Source organism: Varanus komodoensis, unplaced genomic scaffold (genome assembly GCF_004798865.1).
Source record: "Varanus komodoensis strain SLA01 unplaced genomic scaffold, ASM479886v1 scaffold53, whole genome shotgun sequence".
In the NCBI taxonomy this organism is placed as follows: domain Eukaryota; kingdom Metazoa; phylum Chordata; class Lepidosauria; order Squamata; family Varanidae; genus Varanus; species Varanus komodoensis.
In genome coordinates, this window is record NW_025336126.1 from 1,787,199 (window position 1) to 1,808,538 (window position 21,340).

General features: G+C 46.9%; 2 protein-coding genes across 2 annotated transcripts; both read right to left on the reverse strand.

Annotated features, from left to right (window-relative positions):
- Positions 1 to 6,177: 6,177 nt before the first annotated feature.
- LOC123032180 (zinc finger protein with KRAB and SCAN domains 5-like) lies at positions 6,178 to 11,379 on the reverse strand. The gene is made up of 2 exons (XM_044447888.1): positions 11,286 to 11,379; positions 6,178 to 9,776 (listed from the first exon to the last, which is right to left on the reverse strand). Exon 2 carries the CDS (start codon positions 9,726 to 9,728, stop codon positions 7,728 to 7,730), a length of 2,001 nt encoding a protein of 666 aa, XP_044303823.1. The 5' UTR covers positions 9,729 to 9,776; positions 11,286 to 11,379; the 3' UTR covers positions 6,178 to 7,727.
- A 2,529-nt stretch (positions 11,380 to 13,908) lies between these two features.
- On the reverse strand, positions 13,909 to 19,841 carry LOC123032318 (zinc finger protein 581-like). Its single transcript, XM_044448116.1, has 2 exons — positions 19,042 to 19,841; positions 13,909 to 16,637 (listed from the first exon to the last, which is right to left on the reverse strand). Exon 2 carries the CDS (start codon positions 16,592 to 16,594, stop codon positions 15,836 to 15,838), a length of 759 nt encoding a protein of 252 aa, XP_044304051.1. The 5' UTR covers positions 16,595 to 16,637; positions 19,042 to 19,841; the 3' UTR covers positions 13,909 to 15,835.
- Positions 19,842 to 21,340: the final 1,499 nt, after the last annotated feature.

The following is a 21,340-nucleotide window of genomic DNA, read 5'->3' on the forward strand; positions in this document are numbered from 1 at the left end:
TTCCCTTAGACTGGGGACAAAAGCTGAGCTTGGGTGGTTACCTACATATGGTCCAGTTTCACTTGCTTGTAGTCTCTCCCCCTCCCCAACCTCAAGGTTGGATATGACTCAGAGGAAAAGGCAAGAAAACCTAGCCGGTGATTCTGCATCCCAGGACTGTATGTTTCTTTGGTTGCCCAGCAAATCCAGCAGTTCACCCACATTCCTCATGGTGCTCATCCCCTTCTTGGCAATATATTTGTGGTCCCACGTCAAGTTAGATATTGGCTAACTAGTCTGGAGCTGGAATACCCTATGCTAGCATTATCATCCCCGGTCTTTTCAGTGGCCTTCCCTACCCACTGAAGCAGGAACATTAACCCAGGTATGGTCAAAGAAGATCCTTACTAACTCTCCATTTCCCTATGTGCCTCTTCCCCCTTCCGCAAGTGGTGTAAGATTCTGTGCACATCTGAAAAGGCAGGAGGGGAAGCTGATTTGCTATGTGCAACCAAAGAGTTCTAAAAGCATGCCCTCTTGTGGACAGTGGGTGTTGTACAGGTGATTTCCCCTCCAAGCACACACTGGTTTTGTGATCTAAGCTGACCTACATATAACAACAGGCAGTTGTGATGGGGAGCTGTTACTGCTTTTTTGCATTGTGGCAAGCTCAGATTATGCCAGTTTTTTCAGGTGGCAATACCAAAGGTGCCTCCTTGCCATTTCTGATCTACCATCCTGAAGTCCACATCCCTGGTTTCCTTCCTTGGTGAGTGGCAATCCCAAGGATATAAGGACCCAAAGATGCATTATTATTCCCATGTGATTGTCCAGTGCCTGGAACCAGAAGGGAAAGAGGGACATGCCAAAGTTGCAGGGTTAGTTGTGGGTTAGAGTACTATGATAGAAGTGGAGGCCACTGGGTGGGGATGTTCCTTAAAGGAAGCCCTGCAGCATTTGGTGATTCAAATGAAGTATTCAAACAGGCTAGAAACATGATGAAGAGTGTGAAGAAGTTAAAGGAGATGGGGAGAGGGCTACAAATGTTATTTCCAGCCTTCATCACAGTTCCTTTGCTGGGTCAGCTCAAGGACAACTCTTGGTCTCTGTTGGGTTAGGCCTAGTGAGACTAACGTCTGACTGACTGAAATACTACTGACTAATGTTCTGCCTCCAGAAGTGGCTTATACTGGATGCTTCTTTTCTTGTTTTATCTTTACACTAAAGTTTAAAGGCCTGAACTCGTAGCTGAAATTCAGTGGATCCTTCCTATGGTTGTGGCTATACTTCTGCCTGCCTTACATGGAAACTGGGTTTTTTCCATATAGATTTTTCCCTTCCTGACCTCATAATTTGCAAGTAGAGCTGATTTGAATATTAGATTCTCTTTTCTCTCCCCATCCTTCCCCCAAATTTATGAATACAGCACTCCCTGTTTATACTATCCTTGCTTCGTAGGGTCAGCTGCTTCTACATTTAGATGAGCATTGCTTCCATTGAAGGAAACGGCAGCCCCAGAACTGGTGAACTGTTCTCACACTAACTGTTATTATTCATCTATAACATCTACCTTTTTAACCTGAGACAAAAACGAGTTCACAACAACTAACCCAACAGATAACGTACCTATTGAATTGCTTAATTGTGGCTTTCTAAGCCAGAATGATGGAACGCAGAGGAGAGAAATAAGCTTTAGGTTCCTAGATGGTCAGAGAGAAAATACTATGTTCTAAAACCACTAACAGTGCAGTCCTGTACATGTCTACTTAGATGTAAGCCTCACTGAGTTCAACGGGACTTATTCCCCAGTTAGTGACTATAGGATTGCAGCCCAGATGTCTGTCTCTTAGGGTCAAACATAAGGAATTTCCAAAGATCTTTTTAAAAAAGAACAACTGGTAAGCCTAGAACACTGAAAACAAATTTCAGGATTCAGTACAACTATGACACGCCTGTGCCAGCTGCAGATTTGATGTTGGCATGATCAGCCAGACCAATTACCAATTCAGAATGAGGGACCTGTTTCCTATAGATGGGAAAATGTAGTCTGACTCTCAATCTAAGTTTTTTCTCAAACTTTTCTGACCTCACTTAGGAGGAAATAGTTAATCCTAACAATACTTTAATCACCTTTTTGTACTCACAATCAGGATACTTGGAAAGTAGCAAAAGAGGGGAACCCCTGCTTCCCGCTTCCGTTCATTCTTACAGGTGAAAAAAGTTGGGTGAAAAATAGCCTTTTGTAGCCAAATATTCAATGGCAGACAAGGCACAGGGAGTTTGCTAGCAAAGGCTCACCTGACCACAGATGAAGTTTGTACCTGTTCTTTGTTCTGAGAGCTGTTTGGTTTGTCCAAGTATACTTTTCTGTCCTTTGTTGTGGTTGGGTTTTGCTGGCTGGTGCAATGTGAAATTACTGCGCACCGCCTAAAACACATCACTCTTGTGTGAAATGTACTGGTAAAAGAACCCAACTAGGATTCCCCTGCTTATCTGGAAGGTTTAGGGGATGCTGTGGATTGGAGAGGAAGGGGCCCAGGAGACAGCCCTACTTGGCCTGAGTTCTGTGGAAAGGGTGCCTGAGGACTACTGAGTTAAAGAGATGGATGGTCTGAGTTTTAATTCTGGTTGGGAAATTGAGTTCTTTGGAAGACTCAGTTGGTTTGGAGCACACGATGAGACGTTGCCAACCATCCTTCCCAGTGTAACACTCAGCCTCTTGCAATCTTGGATGGATTCTCAGCCCTGAAGTGCACGACGCTAGGATGCTGGTGTCCTACAGATCACCGTCACCCCCAGCCTTGTCTGCTGTGTGCTGGAGGGGTGAAGCAGGGGGCAGGGAAGATGCGCTTATCTTTTCCTAGCATCAGAAATGACTTTTTAAGATGCCGCAGGATGAAATACAACCATCTTAGAACTTCTTGAGCCCTCCTGTTCTTTGGGGAACATGGATTCTGTGGTTCTGATGGCGGCTGATGTTTTCTCCCACTCTCCCACTCATCCCAACCTGGGAGATGGATATTTTTGAGACGGGACTCTCACATCCCCAGACCAATGACCATTGCAAACTCTGAAGAGTTATGCTACTGATAGGATCCAACCCATCACAATCATGTTAGCAGATGACTTTTTATATTAATACAGATATATAAATACATACATTTATATATAAATACTTCTTTTCTAACTACCCTTTTCTCCCATTGGCTACAGAGTACAGGAAGTGCAGTTCTTTTGGTGCCAAGATTCAAGTCCCTATGATAACGTGTACTAAAATATGTATAGGACCCTGTCATTGTCCATGCAGTTGATGGGCCTGGACCGATAACCCATCCCCTCCTCCCTCATTGTACCCCTTGGGAATTGTACAGCGTGTGTTTTTCTCAGTCAGGGGTGGGGGGACGGGAGCGTGTTTGTGTTTTAAACCAAGCAATTGTTTTGAAGGTGTCTGATTTATGATGTACAGACTAAACAAACATTAAAAAATGGAAAATGTATGTACTATGCATTGGAGAGGGGGCAGATTGGCTTATTTGATCAAGTGTCAATACGAAGAGAGCTTTGCTCTAAGAGTCCAGATGGCTAGACCCCTCAGATGGCTATGGTGTGCAGAGGTGTTGGGACCGTGTCAGCTTTCTGTTAGAGCTGGAAGCAGGGTCCATGAACAGCAGGGGTTGTGATTTTGAAAGCCATAACAGAATTGACCACAGTGGGCAGCATAGGGTTGCTGGAACTCAGGCTTCCAAGACAAGCTGAGCTATGGAAAAGGATCAAGGTGAGACTGGCCACTATTTTCTACTTCCTACTGAGGAGGGGATTTCACTGTCCTTCCAGAATTCCATGTATTTGTCCCTCAGTCAAACAATATAGGGAGGAGCTTTCTGTACACAGAGAGGATAAATGAGGATCCTTGAACACAGAAGGCCTCTTCTGCCCAGCTCAAGGTTCTGATGAGCATAGCTAGCTGATTGTCGGTATGAAGAGTAGACAAGCTGGGAGAGACATAGTGGAATCTCACCATTTAAAAAGTAAATGCAAATGTTCCTCTGAACCTTAACAGGCCATTCTGAAGCAATTACGAATACAGGCCACCCACCTCTCTTCTCTTTTGATCTTGTGCCAGGAGTAGGGAGATGAGGTGGCCTTATGCTGCTGGCAGGAGCAAATTTTTCAGGTACTCAAAAAAGGTAAAGCTTCAGAATTCTAATTTCACACAAATTCAGATACTGCTTTTGAAAGACAAAGGCAATGATGAAAGAAGAACCAATTTGCCAAATGGTAAACTATTTTGACTACTACTTGTGGGGAGCAGAGGGGGGACATACAATTCTGTTTATAATTTCACTATAAATGTTTTGCAAGCAAATTCAAGTTAAAAAGATTTGCTTGAGAAATATTTCCCTCTGCAAAGTCCTAGAAGTCTTATTCAGAGTGTTCGTCCATCCCAGCCTGTACTGTCTACTGTAACCTGCAGCAGTGATCAAGGCAGGGGAAGGACTTTCCTATCTTCTGTTGCTTCAGGTGGGGAAGCTTTATCAGCCTGGAAGACTAGATTCCACTCACCTGCCCAGTCAGGCTGGACAAGGTTGAAAGGGGAGGACAGCACCTCTCTGACCTGCCCGCTCTGAAAGGGGAGGACTGTACCTGTGCATGTCCCACCAGTTACTTGCTTTTTTCTATGCAGAGAGATGCATGAGGCTTCATAGAATAGATTTGGAAGAGACCTATATGGGCATTGAGTCCAATCCGCTGCTCAGTGCAGGACTCCAAGATAAAGCATCCCTGACAGATGACTGTCCAGCTGCCTCTTGAATGCCTCCAGTGTGGGAGAACCAGCAACCTCCCTAGGTTATTGGTCCCATTGCCATACTGCTGTAACGGGGAGTTTTTCGTGATGGACAGCTGGAATCTGGCTTCTTCTAGCTTGAGATAATTCTGTGTCCTGCACTCTGGGCTGATTGAGAAGAGATTCTCTGCCCAGAATCTTCTCAAGGCTAAACATGCCCAGTTCTTTCTCTCCTCACAGGGCTTTGTTTCCTATCCCCTGAACATTTTTGCTCTCCTCTGAACCTCCAGTTTGTCTACATATTTCTTGAAGTGTGGTATCCAGAACTGGACACAATACTCAAGATGGGGCCTAACTGTTGACAAAAAGAGGGCAACCAGTACCTCACATGATTTGAAAGCTATACTTCTATTAATGCAGTTCAATATAGCATTTGCCCTTTTTCCTTTTTTTCTCCCCCGCCCCCATCGCTTGCTGACTTGCATTCAGCTTGTGATCTACAACGATTCCAAGATCCTTATCACTTGTATTGTTGAGCCAAGTATCTACCATCCTGTAACTGCATTTGATCCCTACCTGCAGAATTTGGTTTTTTTGTCCCTTTTGCATTAGATTCTGTTGCTTTCAGCCCAGCACTTTAGTCTATCAAGATCATTTGATAGGCTCTTCCTCTCTGTAGGAGGAAAGGGCTTGTGTGGCGCTTGGAGCTGTTCCCCCAGGTGTCAGCCAAGACACTGGCTTTATGTGCCACTAGTTCTGACTGGGGTAGTAAGCAACATGCTGAGCAGAATCCCTGCTGTTATCCTTGCTTCCTTAGCTGATCCAAGATGGCAACAGGGATTCCTTTCCGCGGAAGCCTCCAGCAGATCAGGCTTGGAGAAAAGGCAGGATTAGGGAGGTATCTTCCATGGACCAAAGTTCTCTACCCCTCTGTTACCTACTATTAATATTTAGAGATACATGAGAATGAATCTGTCACCTTCTGCGTACAGCGCATACACTCCACCATTAAAACTAACGTGTGGTTCTGTTCGTTTGGGCTCATCTGCAGGGCACGCAGGTTGACAAAATACTGCATTTGGATCTAACTTAATTTGCTCAAAGTCCTCCTCACAGTCAGGAGGGGCTTGGAGGTCATGATTAATGTGATAACTCATCTGGAACTGGAGATGCAGAGCAGCATTATGATCATATGTTGAATTGGGAGGCTGGTACAGTATATCCAGCTTGACCTGTAAAGTTAGTATGTATCGTGTGGGGAAAATGGCCTTGACAATCCACTGTTGGAGGAGATCTACAGAAATCTAAATGCAGCCTTCTGCAAGCTGGCACCCACTGGCTTGCTGCTTTGATGATGGGAGCTGTGGTCCAGTACATCTGGAAGACAGCCTGCCAATCCTGTCTTAAAAGTACACATTACAAAATGTACAGTGACAAATGTAAAACTGAGAATGTAGCAATCTCAGTCATTTCCTGTACAATTAATTAAAAATCACAAGACAAATTCAAACTGATGTCTAAGGTAGGGGCTTTTTTTAATTTTAGCATTTTTTAAAATTTTAGGTGGCTCATGCAATGTTCTTTTTAATTTACATTTCCCCCTGAGAATTATGAACATTCATCCATATTGGCATGAAGTATTTATTTAACAATTGCTTTGGGTTTGCAAAGCAGAAAGTCATGAATCATCATCTGCTTGTGAACAATGACTTTAGAAAATAATTTATTTCTGACTTTGGGTATTTGCTGACAATATTTACAGGGTTGTTTGTGACTTCTTCCCTAAAGTTCTTTCTCTCTAGTTTGCTTCTCTGCTGGTATAACATGAACAAATCTCTATTTTCATTATTTACTTACAGTTTTTGCCAGATACACGTTTTCAAAATCATTTAAAATTTGCCCTGTTGAAGGTCGGGGGGACACTTAAAACGTGGCTGCTACAAGCAGGGCCGTGCATATTCTGCTAGAGAAAACCCAATTCTGTGCCAGTGTATTCCAATTATGGTGTCTGCGTGCCTAGTCAGAAGGAAGTTGAATTCAGTGGAGTTTATGCCCAAATAAGTGGTTTTAGAGCTTCAGCCAAAACTACCCAAATTTTAGCAATTGTTGAAAATTGCACAGATCAAGAGATCTGGAGATGCTTGCTTTGTATATTTTCTCCTTTTTAGTAGGAAGGCGCATGCATACATCCATACATGGCATTGACTAGTAGAATTGTTGTTCGGTTTTCCCTCCAACCCTTGATCTATTTTAACAATTCCACCAGACATTAGTGACAGATTTTCAGGGAGCTCTTTTCATTAGCTCAGTTGAGATACAACACCAAACCAAAGGAGAAGCTATTTGGTTTACAGGTTAGTCCAGGCAAATGAAGCAGACTTTGTCCAGACATAACAAGAAGCTGTGGTTACATGAATGTACCTCAGATTTGCACACTTGTTCACCCCACTTGGGTTTTGCAGTTTCCTCCTGTACTTCCTGCTTCAAGGCGAACTGGTTTCCTCCACAGCTGGGCAGAAATAAATCTCCAGATCTTTTGAACGTCAACTCCCAGCATTTCAGACTATTGTCAAGAGCTTCTGGGATCTGAGAACCAAAACATCTGGAGATCTTCTTCCTGCCCACTCTTAGTTTATACTACTTATCCCACATACTTGAAATTAGAAACAGTAGTTTGACTATTATTGCCAGTTCTGGTTTGCAGGCAGTCTCTTCTAAGCCGATCAGGAAGTGCTGGGGAAGCCTGAGGTTTCTGCATGAAGCATCAAACCACAGTTTGACATTACATCTGAATCTCATCATTGGAGCTAGATGTTTGATTTTTTCTAAAATGGTAAAAGCAGAGATTCTTGGGACACTGAATGGAGCACCTGCCATTCTACCCACCTACTCTGGTGGGACCCAGAGCTCTGACTGTAGTTACAGTGTTTTATCCCCCAATGGAAGCCTCCCTCCTAAAATGTCATTGTGGCTTGACGCTCCATAATTCTTTCTTCACTGTTTTGCCACCATGTCTCATGCCCTCCTGCCCATGAAGGCGGCGGTGCTTGGCAAAGTTGGAAGAGTTATTGAAACGTCGGCAGCAGACCGCACACTCGAAGGGCTTCTCCCCAGTGTGCAGTCTCCGGTGAGTGGCTAGGGCTGAACTCTGTGTGAATCGCTTGCCACAGACCCCGCAGCCAAAGGGCCTTTCGCCTGTGTGCACCCGCAGGTGCTCCTTCAGGTCTGTGGCACGGCGGAATTGCTTGGGGCATGCAAAGCACAGGAAGGGCTTAGAATCAAATGCCGATGGGGAGTGCTGCTGGTAGGGCTCAGGATCTTGGAAATGAAAGCAGGGGGTAGGGATGCCCTCTTCCCAATGCCGAGTTGTGTTTCCTAACTGGTCCTGGAAGGAATGGCGACTGGGGGATGTGGAGGTACTGAAAGGCAGAGAACATGAGTCAGGGCTCTCAAGTTCCCAGGGAGAAACACTGTCTAAGGAAGAGCATCCTTCAAATTCATCCTTCGTGATCCTTACACTGGGCTCTTCCCAGGCCAAAACGCTGCCCTTTTTAGAACCAGTCCAGGAAGATGCTTTTCTTGCATGAGCATTCATCTTCTCTGGGGTGCCCATTTGCAAGTCCACCTGTTTCTCCTCCTTGGGGCCACCATCTTGTCTCAGCTCCCTGAAGTGGCCAGTGCCATTTGGTTTCAGCTCCAAGGCACTGGTGTCCCTGCTTTGACTCCGCCCACCAACATGGCTTCCCCCTCTACCATTCTGACCCATACCTGTACCAATACTCTCTCCAGTGCTATGCTTCAGTCCTCTGAGGTATCCTCCATTTGGCCTTGTTAGCAAATAGCCCCTGACTTGATTCAGCTTGTGAAGATAGGCTCTGTTGCCACTGACTAGCAAAAGCCCTTTTCCACAGTTGCTGCCGTCCATCTGCAACCTTTCACTGTGGCTGTCAGAGCATTGCTTCTGTTCTCCCTGAGCATGGCTTCCCCCTGCTCTATTTTGCCTCAGGCTATGAGTGTGATTTTCACCATGAGCTTCAGATTTCTGCTGTTCAAAGGTCTGACCATTCTGAGTCACCCCTTGGTCATGACTACAGTCACCATTTTCCCCCAGGCCACCAGTATGACCTTTACTATTACCTGCTTGCCCGAGACCTTTAATAATGCCAATACCTCCTTGGCTACCTTGCCTCATTTCAAGGTTAGTGCCACAATTTGCATCATCTTGCTTTAGCCCCATCTGTTTAATATGGTCCACACGATTGCCAATTTGCCTTTGGCCACCACTGCACTTGTTATCTTGGGGTAGCCTATTATTCTGATGATTACTTTGCTTCCCTTTGGAGTCCTGGTCCCTCTTGTTCGCACCTTCCCTCAGTCCTTTAATAATTGGGAAGCCATTTTTCCTTGACAGGAGCCCATGGCTTGGGGTGCAGCCATCTTGTCCTTCTGCTGGTTGTCTCTGTTTCACCCCAGGAAGGAGGATACAGTCTTTCCCATCATCCCCCCTGTTGCTATATCCAAGGGGTTGCCCATGGATGCGCTGGTGCTTGCGGAAGTTAGAGCCATTGTTGAAAGATTTAAAGCAGACGCTGCAGGAGAAGGGCCGCTCGCCAGTATGAATGCGCATGTGGCCAGAGAGCACAGAGCTCTGTGTGAATCGCTTGCCACAGATGCCACATCCGTATGGCCTTTCTCCTGTATGGACCCGCTCATGGTCACGCCGGTCTGAGGCCCTCTTGAAGCTCTTGGGGCAGAAGGAGCAGCTGTAGGGCCTTTCTGTCGGGAGGGCCAGGGCCTCTTGGTTGCCAGACAACCAAGTGTGGGAGTCTGACACGAGGCTTTTGCATCCCTGGCATGGTGGGACCGGCCCCTGCGGCCCAGCAAGGTCCTTCTGGCACAGGGGGCAGACGGTGGGTGTGGCCGGCCCTGTCTCTTCCTTCACGGTAACCACTTGGATTTCCATTGACAAGTCCACACCAGCCAAGTGTGGACAGCTTCACAGCTTCTGCCCCTGGAAAAAACAGAAAACATGAAAACAGTGCAGGGGCAAACAAGTGCAATATAATCCAGTGACCCAGGTTCAAGTGACAGGGCCCAGCCTCCTTGCTTACTGGTTTTAGAAGGCTAATTGTAATGGGAGGATTTACAACATGATCTGGCTAAAGCCCAAAGGAATCAGCTTATGAATTTAATTCCCTCCCATAATTTAAGCACATGTGCTGGTTTTATTCATTTAAGACAGCATGTTGGACTACAGCTTCCAGAATCCTCCAGCTGGCTCAGACTGATGGACATCTGGAGGGCACAAAATTACAGAAGGTTTTTCTATACTTAGGAATGTGGCAATCCTTACTACCTACTCCTAATGGATGTCTCACCTTCCTACAAAAATCAGCTCTAAACCATTCCCCCTGGTGGGCTAAGGAGCAATGGACCTCCCGGCCCCACCATCTCTGTTCTCTCACCCAAGTTGTTCAGAACACGCGCCCTCCATCACGCAGACAGAAAGCCAACTGCATCTGACAGGCAGCTGTGCTGCCCATGCCCTTCCCAGGTGTCCTAGCCCACTGGTCTTCTCTGTGTTCCCACTGCTCCTAGGCATGCACACTCCAACTCTCTGCTGCCCACATCCTTCCCACATAGCCCAAAACTGTTAAATGGAACCTCCAGGTAAAGAAGCAGTATGCCTGAATGCAAGGTGCTGGGAGGCAGCAAGCCGGGCAAAGGCCATCTCCTTTACCAGGCCTTGCTTTTGAGCGCTCAGGTGTTCCAAGACAGAATTTTGGTCATGCTCAGGAAAGCTATTCTTAATGTGCATCCTCAAAACTCTCCCCCGACACACATCTGTTCTGACTGACCAAGCCCCCGCTTCCCTTTCTCTGCCAAAGCATCTTCACCCCAAAGTCTCTACTCCCAGAAAATCTAGGCCAGCCTACTCAGCCTGGTGGCTTCTTGAAATGTTTGGCTTTAACTCCCAGAATCCCCCGGCTGGGTGGGGGATTCTGGGAGTTGCAGCGCAATACATCTGTTGGGAAAGGCTGATCTCGGGATGGGAGTTCCCAGCTCTGTGCCCCCCCCCCCCCCAGCTCAACCTCATCAGAACACCTCGCCGCCGGTGATGCCTCCTCATCCAGGGCGAGCCCGGGCACCCCGCCTGCCAGCCACAAAACTCCCGGCCGCGTTTTCCCCGCTCCAACGCCCTCCCGTCCTCCCTGACGCCCTGCTTCTTAGACCGGAGAGTCCAGAGAACAAAAGCTCGGAGCTGGGCGAGCATCGCAAGAGAAGCGAAGCTGCAGAAGCCCGGCCGGCGCCGTGACTGTGGATCGGGGTGGCTCCAAACATCCTCTTCTGTTCCTACTGCAAGCTCGCCCCACTCCTCCCGATTTACTTCGGGGTCTTTGTCCCCCCACCCCGCATTTCCTCCACCTATTGCCATGTAAGTGCCTACACATCCTTTCCCGAGCATTGCACCCGGTCCTTTCCTGCCATTTCCTTCTCTAGTATGGATCTTCAGCCGTACCTGTTCCATCCAGTCTGGCACCAAGATTTCACCCCCGCGCCCTTCCCAACTTTCTGCTTCCTTCAGTCGGGGAAGCAGCAGTTCGGAAAAACTCCCCTCCTCCGTCTCCTCTTTCTGCCCGGTCTCTTTTTCCCTAATGCACGCCTCCCCTTTAAGTGCAGCCAAAAAGGCAATTAAAGGGAACTCGAGCTTGCCCCCCCGTTTTTTGTCTGCCGTCAAAAAGACAACTTAAATAGCTGTAGGGTTGCTACTGCTTCTCGTTCTTCAGTTTAAAGACACAACCGGGCCTTTAGCCATGGATGGACTTGGTGGGGACTGTCGCCTAATTTTTTCTCTGCCCTCCCTATTATTATTATTATTATTATTATTATTATTATTATTATTAAAAGCGGTTTGCAATTTGGTCTTTTGAAAGCCTGAAAACCAGCTGAACTGGCTCCACTAAAGTCGAGACAAAGAATCAGGTTGAACAGCACAGCGGATAGTTGATTCTGTGATTCAGTTTAGGCCAGATACTTTGGAGGAGCGATAAACCAAGTTGAATTAAATCGAGATCGTTAAAGGCTCAGTACAATTCAAAGTGCGCAAGCAAAGTTTTAGCTTTAAAAAATAATTAAAGGAACAGTTACAACCTTACCAACAATCTAAATCTCACAGGTCCTTTATGCGATTAAGTATGTCACTTCCAGCAATACATGATGGGAGGTCATTGCCTCCCACTTCGAGCTGTTAAACGTAGCAGCGTGTCAACCTGTAGACAAAGGTACAGAGGCAAATGTATTGAACCACAAGTCCCAGTAGCCCCAGCCAGCATGGCCAATGGTACCAGGCTGGGGAAGCCTGAAATAAGGCTGGAAATTCACCACCACAACAATATTTATTGATAAAAATAATAATTGCTTCATATGGTTTTCATACCCTGAATATGCAGAATAAAGCTGCGACATTTACACCTCCAAGTTGTAAAAATATACAACTTGGGAAAATATACTTGAGTTGGGAAAATATATATTCTAGAAATAAGAATATATGCTAAAAGGGCATATTATAGGAGACTGCATCATGTGTACTGCACAAGTTCCTTCTTAGCATTTAAAATAAAGATGAGGGAAATTAAAATAATAATAGAGTAAAACTAGCGAGCCAGCATGGTATAGCATTGGACATAGATGGGGGACTCATCCTCAAATCCCCCCATCCGACATGAATCTTATTGGATGACCCTACATCCCTTCTTCTTGACCTGCCTACCTGACAAGATTGTTGTGAGAATAAAATGGCACAGAAAATAATCTGCATCACTTTGAGCTCCCTGAAGAAAAACTAAACAACAAATGCAATTAAACATGGCATCTCTTCTACTTTCTTCTTCTTATTATTATTATTATTGCCAAATTAAAAAGGAAGACTTGTTTACTTTTTCTGTTCATATTTCTGTAAAAGAACTATGATGAATACTCAAAAATGAATAGTGCCATACAATCTTAGGCATGTTTATTCAGCAGTAACAAGAAGTCTTACTGTGTCAATGGGGCTTTATTCCCTGCTAAATGTATTTAGGATTACAGTCTAAACGTACAGTTTCAACCCTTTGCAAGAAAATTATAAAAACAGGCAGATTTCATCCACAAGATTTTGAAATGTTCTGCAGCATTTTGGAACAATGTAATCAACAGTCCACATTTTCATTCTATCTAAAACTGGGTGGCTGCAGGGGTTAAAATCTAGAGTACCATCTGCTTGTCTTGGCTTAAATATTCCTCAGAAGTTTTTATCAACTGCTGACAGGTTTTATTTTACAAAAGATTAATAGAAATAAGCATGAATTTAAATTAACAAGTGGCTAAAGAAATTAGCAGTTCAAAGTAATGTGGAGTTTTTCAACACACAAAATTTGATCAGAGGGACTCCCTCCCACAAAATAAAAAAATATCAGCCTATGTGCTCAAATTAGAAATATGGCAGCTGGGTTCTTGCCTTACCTTCCTGGAAAATGTTCTTCTTCCACACCAGATGCTAAGTGCATTTTGCAAATACTTCAGGGTGCTGTCTTCAATCAGAATATGTTAGTATTGCATATGAAATACTAACAAACACATGATATATAGGACACTGAAGAGCAGCTCCATGCTTCATCCAGTGAACTCTGAGCAACATTCCTGAATTCCTGCATGTATGTCACGATTTAGCCTGCAAAGCATATGAGCATTATCCCACCCACCCTAGAGATGACCGAGGAATTTCATGCAAAGCAAACAGTACTACATCATGTTATTAATGTTTTGTGTGCGAAGTCAGAAGATTCTTAAGCTGGCTTAAACAAAAATCAATTGGTACATAAAACGGCAAGTTCAGTGTGTCTTCCTTCTTCAATGAATCTTCTTTATCAGAAGTTGCCCTAACAATGTCAGACTATTGGTTCATCTAGTCAGTACTGGGATTGACTAGGATTTCAGGAACAACTCTGCGTTTCTTTCCGCCCTATGTGGGGACGTCAGAAATTGAACCTGGAACCTTGGGCATGTGTTCTACCAGTGAGCCATCTTGCAAACAGCCGCGCGCGTGTGTGTGTGTGTTATGTAGTTGGAAGGCACTCAGAGCTCCTACCAATGGATCTACAAGATTAAAGTAACACATCACTTTATTTATGTAGCACACAAAGATGGACCAAAACTCCAGAGAATTATTTTTAATTAATAAAAAAGAGGACACACAGATTCCACACTAAATATGAAGTTGAGGAAACATGAGTCAAGTCTCCCTGGAAGCTTTGGAGGTGCCAGTTCATCCAGCACTTTGGAACACCGGCCTGTATGTCAGTCTTATTTGCCACCCAAATTCCTCTGTCACAGAAACAGAGATCTTGTTTGTTAGATATCATAGGAAACTTTTACGGTCTCACCACGCAGGCTGCAAGACTACAGCAGAACTGGGGCTCAAAACCTCACCCACAGAACACAAGCTCTGGCCCTCAACTATGGGGGAAATGTTTGCGATTGTTCCAAGCGTTTGAGAATAGAGGGAAACAAGGCCTGATAAAAGGGTAGATAGGTTTGCACATGGCTCTGATCTAAAGAGTAGATGCGCAGTACAGCGTATGTGGAAAGGAATGCAAAATCACCAATGCTGTTTCAATGGAAATGTTTGGAGGGGTGGGAGCAAAGAGACTGTTACGGCCCGAAAGTGGGGACATAGACTACATTCCATCCTTTAGTATTGCCACTTGGGGTTTTATGCTTTCTAAATCTGAACTGGAACCTCTTAGCTGTTTGATTTAGGAGATGGGGAGGGAGGTCTTATTATATCTCCAAACTCTTCCCCTTAGCTCCTCCAAATTTTAACCAAACCATAATCTCTCGTAGCTTTCTAAAAATAGAAGCAACAAGGCCGCCACAAAACCAAAAGGTGCCAGGTCCTTGCTAGTGTTGCTGTACTTTGAACACACCCTTAAAAGGAGTGCAACTTTTTCCTCTGTGCACTATGGAATTCAGCCTTTTCTAACCTCCTACTACATCTCTTTCAAAAGGATCTTTCGTGTTGTTTATGACAGGGAGTGGGGAAGACAGACAGAAATTTGGGCATGGGTGTCATTGGGATGAGATCTCAGGATTTCAAACCAGAGGCAGTAGTCATAAAAGCTTGGCATCTAAGACCATAGCAAGGGGCTCAAAATAAACAGTCCAATTAAGCTTGAACCATTTGCTATATTCAATTTAAAACCTTTACAGAAGGGGAGCTATTTTCATGGCTGCCCCATCTAATCCTTCTGCCCCTGAACCTACCATTATGATCTGTAAAGGAAATCTGCCCTAGTTTTCCATTGGGCCAATGTCTTCATGCTGTGTTTTGGGGTCACCCTGTATATAACATCCCTCTAAATTAGTGCTTGGTAGCTTCCAAGAGAGATCTTCAAATGAATAGGAGGGTTATTGACAGATATGCACAGCCAGATTGCCTAAGAGCATGCCCTCAGGCGAGTTCTGGGCCATGTGTGCAGGGTCGAGGCAGTGCCTGCAGGTTTCTCCCCATCAGGTGTCCACAACGTAAGACAAGGCCTGGTCCCTTGGACACTGACAGAGTGAGAGGCAGGCTATGCTCTGCATGGCCAAGAGGAGCAACGGCAGGCCAGGGTATCCAAGCTAGCTGCATGAGGCCTACAGGAGCACCGCGAGCAGGAAGGACAGCCTCCCTGCCAGCTTAGGTTATCGGGAGTGCAGACAGGCAGTTCCTATGGAAGGGAGCAGGGCAGCATGGGAAGGCAAGAGGTGTCCATGCTAGGTCTGAGGAAGCTGGCGTCTGCATGCCAGGTAGCTTGTGGCGGAGCAGGATGAGATTCTCCCTTCCCATTTTGCCCCAAGAAGCAGCTAGTCCTTGAACTGACCGGTGTGAGAAGTATCAGGTCCATAATACATGGGCAGATAGGTGCAGGCTAGGATCTCTACAGCATGCGTGGATGCTAGCAGGGCCTAGATGACAGCTGTCCAAGCCTGGGCTGGCCTTCGCCATGCCAGTCTCCATGGCCCGAGTCGAGTCCCCCCAGGTGCCAGTCTCTACGGTGCAGGGAGAAGCTGCAGCCGGTGCTTGCGGCGGATGTGCCTCTGGAGGGTATTGCGCTCGCCGAAGCGCATGTGGCACGCCTCGCACTGGTAAGGCCGCTCGCCCGTGTGCACCCGCTGGTGATGGGAGAGCTCCCCAGAGTCACGGAAGCTGCGCTGGCAGATGGGGCACTGGTGGGGCTTCCGGCCTGAGTGGGTATACTTGTGGCGCTCCAGGTGAGAAGTGCGCTTGAAGGCCTTGCCGCATGCTCGGCAGACGTGAGGCTTGCTTTCTGAGTGGGTGATGCTGTGACGCTGCAGGTAAGACAGGTACTCAAATGTCCGAGAGCACACGGGGCAGCTGTACACCTTACGCAGCGGTGCCCCCGCCCCACCCCCTTCAGTTCCCCCTGCTGCCCCCACCCCTTCTTCCACCAGCACTGTGTACGGCAGCCCCTGACTGTCAATCAGCAAGTAGCGGCCCAGTCGAGAAGGTTCACCTTGCTCCGTGCCTGCTGTCCCACCGGGTACATGTGCCCGTCTGCCTGCTCCTGGAAGCCCATTCAAACCCTGAAGGAGGGCACCCCCAGAGGAAGGCACTGGTGGACGAGAGAGTTTTGGAGGTGGAGTTTGGATATCTCCTCCTTCATCCACCATCTCCAGCTTGATAGGCTGTCCCACATCACTTGTGGGCTCTTGCAAAAAGGGGTGTTCCAAGATTTCTGGTGGTCTGTGAGGATCTCCTATAGACTTGGAATGTCTCTGCAGCTCCATAGGTATCTCTTTATGAGTACTTCCTTGGGGATGGATGCCAAGTCTGCAATAAAAAAGCCAAGGGGGGGGGGGAGATTTATATAGGTGTACCCACAACTTTCAGCACTAGAATTATACATGGCTGCCAAGCAATGGAAGAGAGTAGTCAATTAATCTCTTGCCTTTTAAAGATTACATTAAGGCACAATCCTGTGCAAGTCTGTTTATTAGATTTATATCCTACCCTTTTTCTTTTTAAAAAGAACTCAAAGCAGTTTACATCTGTGTTCTCCTGCTGCTCTCAACCTTATCCTCACATCAACAACCCTGTGAGGGAAGTTGGGCTGAGAGTCTCTGTCTGGCCCAAAGTCACCCAGTTGGCTCCATGGCTGAGCGGGGACTAGAACCCAGATTGCCTTAGTCCCAGTTCTCTTCTCTGAACCACTACACACCACTAGCTCACACAGCATCGCTATAGGGCCTTTTTTTTCTTCTAAACTGTGCTCTTAATCAATTAAAATAAAATTAGCATATTCCCAACATTCAAAATGCATCCCTTTCCCAAGATAATTTGCAATTTAATAAAAGAAAGGCTATCATTCATTGCTAGTTCAAATATTTTCTTATTAATTCTGTTGATACACTAACACAATAGAGCCAAAAACTTTCACACAGCAGCATCTTTACCTTGCAACCATTCCAGTGTCACGTACCCTCCACTGATTAATCTGTCGACAGCCTGATCTTACCCTTGCTTACTTGGGAAGCTTAGCCCACTGAATGGAGTTTACTATTAGGTAAGTGTGTCTACATCTGCAACCTCAAACTGCAATCCTATTTTGCAGTAAATCCAAATGAACCTGTTGAGACTTATCTGGAGTAAACATACATAGGTCCAGGCTGCAAAACTGTAGCTTATTCCTTTATGAATTACAAGCAAAGCTTGCAGTGCCTTTAGATGGAGCTGTCAAGGTTGCATTCAATTATGAATAGGCCATCAAGGGTTGCAGTGTGTTTGACCTCTCACAGAATAAACACTGGTTGGGATTCCACATTCCCTCGACTTGGAGAATTCAAACATGCTGAGTTCCAAATGAGTAGTTGCCTAACCATTGGTCATGTTCCCCTTCCACTTATAGTGTGATTCAGTACAACTAAAATACATCAGTGAAAGAATTGCCCATGACAGGAAGCAGAAAGTTGATGGGCCCCATTAAGACACCTGGCAAAAACCCTGTAGGCATACAGACACAAAGTGTTTGTTGTCTTTGATCCGGTGAATGCAGCCATAGTTCTTGCTGCCTGTGCAAATGAGAACCATGTTTTGCTGAGCAGAAGCCGCAGTCTATAGCAGGTATGTATACAAGCCAATAAAGCAGAAGAGAAGAAAGCTGAAAGATCTGAAGAAATGTTGGCAAAATTGGCCACAGCAGATTGTCATGGTAAGATTTCATCCTCTAGAGCAGGGAGGGGCAGCTAGTGGCTCCCCAGGTGTGTTGGACTGCAACAACCATCAGCCCTTACCATTGGCTAAGCTGGCCAGCTGATGGGAGTTACAGTCCAGCAACATCTGAACAGCCGCAAGTTGCCTGTCTCTGTTCCAGAGAAGGCAACACAGAAAACATGAGTATCTAAAAGAAATGTGGAAAGGGCTCAGAAAAACATTATGTCAGCATCTAAGAATATAGTATCTGCACAGCTCCTCAGAGGCTATCAAAGAGCAATATTAATTCTCAGGGGTAGCTTGTTCAACATTTGTGAGAATACCTGACCAGGCCTAATTCTGAGGGAAAGGAAAGGACTTTCCTGAGATGACCACCTCCTCCCCAGCTATACCCAAGTGGGCCATACTTGTGCTGCTAGGGCAGCAAAAATGTAATCGAAGGAGAGCCTGGGGCTCTACTACCTTTTCCCATTTGTGGTTCTGTCTCTGTCTAGTCCAACATTCTGTTTCCAACAGCAGCCAGAAAAATGCCTCTGGGAAGCTTATACAGCAGGGCACCAAAGAAGCAGTATTCACATTGTTTATCCTTAGCATTTGGTATCCAGAGGTACACTGCCTCTGAACATGGAAGCTTATCTAAGCTATCATGGCTAAAAGGAAGGCTTCAATGGTCACCATTGGCAAAGGTCAGGTAGATGGAGCCAATGGAAGGTATGGTGGGAGTGTATGGGTGGGGTAGGACTTGAAGCACATCCCCTTTTTGGATGCAATAGCTGCCCCCCATCCAAAATCTAGTGGCTCTCCCACTTGAACATGGGGTAATGATCAACATACCAATAGGGTTACCCCCACTGATTAACTTAAAGGGCAGCATTTCTACATTGCTAGTCTTAAGAGACTCACACATGGCCTGAGAATGGGTATCAACATTCCCCAGCAAGATCTTGGTTGATGCTCATGTTACTTCCTCACACAATTAAGATATCAACAACCAGTTCATTTAACACCCTGGCCCCAAACTTACCCAGCTTGGGTGGTGTGCCAAAGGCTCTGTCTCAGCTGTCATTTCTGCACCAAAGTCTCATGCCAAAGTAAGGCAGACACCAGAATGTCACCTTTGCTACCATCCTGGAAGGAAGTAAACTGTAATGTCCAGGTGAAGAAGAGAAGTCCTCTGGTGGCTCCCAATCCAACAGAGCAGTATCAGTTGACAGTGGGTGGCACTGATCGAAGTGAAGACATTAGTGGTACCAATCCAAGATGCATGCTGAGATCTGCTTGGCAGAACATGCCCCCATGTTACCATGAAGTAGGAGTAAGGGCTTCTTCACCTTGGCACCCAAGGCACAGCAAGCTGGCAGACAACAGCAAGCTGATCTAGAAGTACCAATCCAAAGAACAGCAAAGTTGCCCAAGGCACAAACTGTAGCAGTGATCCTGAAGAAAAGCCATGGGATAGGTGGCACCTATCCAGCAGGTACAGCTGGCAGCAAGCAATAGCAACCCACTGTGGCAACGGAAAACAGATCCAAGCTGCTTAGTGGCCTTAAGGTTTGGTGGAGTTGGCACCGCGCTCCAAACGCCAGTTTGGAAACAGCCTCCGCCCACCCGCTTTATGGCAAGCAAAGGGGTTCCTATGATCACCGCGAACCAGCGTCCAAATGTGCCAGGTCCACCTTGCTCCCCTCCAAAACAATGCAGTGCATACAGTCTGCCCCCCCACCCCAGTCAGTTGCTCTTTAGCTGCTCCAGTGTCCTAAGGAAACAGAAGGGGAAACTAAGGATCAGAGAGGAGAGGGGAGGGAAATCTCTGCAGAGGGCGGGTTTGGGGGGTTGGGGGTTTCTACCTAGCTCTTCCTGGGGGCGGAGAAGGGAGGTTGGAGGTGGTGGAGGAGGAGGAGGAGAAAGAGGAGGAGGAGGAGTGGGTGTCACAGCGAAAAGAGTCCTGTCGGAAACACAGCTGCTTCTCCCACCGGCTCCTGCTAAAGAGGTTCCCGGGGAAACATTCCTCCTCTCTCTCGCACCGGGGATGGAAACGGAGGTGGGGGAGAGATCCTCACTCACCCTGCACAAAGCTAAGGGACCCCGGCACCCGGCAGCTGCCCCCCACCGCCCCGACCGCCACTCGAAACCTACTGGGACCCTCCTTCACTTTGCTCCTCCTCGACTCCAAAATTAGGACATCAGTTCTGCGCAGCCCCGGAATCCGGTCGCGCGGCCCGTGAAGCCTTCGAGCAGGGAGCGCTCGCCGTCACGCAGGAGCGCGCGGGGCCCCGAGGCCGCCTCGCCTCTTCCACTGAGGCATCGCTGGGGCAGCCCAGGGCAGCCAAGGGGAAGGTGGCTGGGGGGCTCTAGGGGGAAGGGTGTGTGGCTTGAGCCCCGGAACTGCTCTTGCCAGGCTGAAATCCTCCGCGTGCTGCTCTGGGACGAAGTGCCCGCCACCGACATCCCCTCGGGGGGAAAAGATGCTTCAGAGGACCGAGTATCAAGAAGTGAAGCGGCCAGGAGCCCAGGGGTCCCGCCTGCGCGTCTCGCCCGCTGCCCAGGGCACCCGGGGGTCGGACCCTCTGCCATCACCACTCTCTCTAGCCCCAGCCCTGGCGCAGGCAGTCGGTTGGCCACTGTAGGAACAGAGGGCATTCTAAACGCCCCTGATCTAGCATGGCTCTTACGTCCTCACATTTATTCCTCTGTTCCCTAGCACATCACCACAAACCAGACGCAAGTTCCGGATTCCTCTCCAGCCAAAATCCACTAGAGCTCCCTTACCCTTTCCCCAGCCCAGAGGAAGTGCTAGCTCCATGCCACTTCCAATGCAAGTACTTTGGCTTCATGTTTTAGTCAACCTGTTCTCCACTCCCCACCCTGGCTTCTGCCTGAACTGTTAAGTAGAAAAACATCAGGTCCAGCCCCTGTCAAAGAGTGTGTAGTGATGATGATGATGGAAGTATATCTGCCTGTTTGTTTACCAGTGCCAGAGTGATGTGAAACCTATACACCTGAAACTTGGCATGCATACGAAGAAGACCCTAAGGGTGTGCCATTCAGGGTATCTGTTTTTTTAAAAAAAATTGCATTATGTTTAAATAATGTTAATGTATCCTTGGATTTCAAGCCTCTAGTACCATCTTCAGACACTAGATGGAAGATTTCCCTAACCATCACATAGCTTAGTGGTCCATACAGTTTGATGGGAAAAGTAAGACAGACAGAGTTATATGGCTGTGCATTCCCCCTGCTGTGGGGCAGCCCTTGTCTCGTGGAAATGCATTGGACAAAACCCTCCATTCCTCAGGCTCTTATAGGGGCGCATGTGTGGGAGA

What these genes read in the sequence shown, in the direction of transcription:
- LOC123032180 (XM_044447888.1), bottom strand. Translation starts at nt 9,728, where the DNA reads ATGGAAATCCAAGTGGTTACCGTGAAGGAAGAGACAGGGCCGGCCACA.
- LOC123032318 (XM_044448116.1), bottom strand. Translation starts at nt 16,594, where the DNA reads ATGGAGCTGCAGAGACATTCCAAGTCTATAGGAGATCCTCACAGACCA.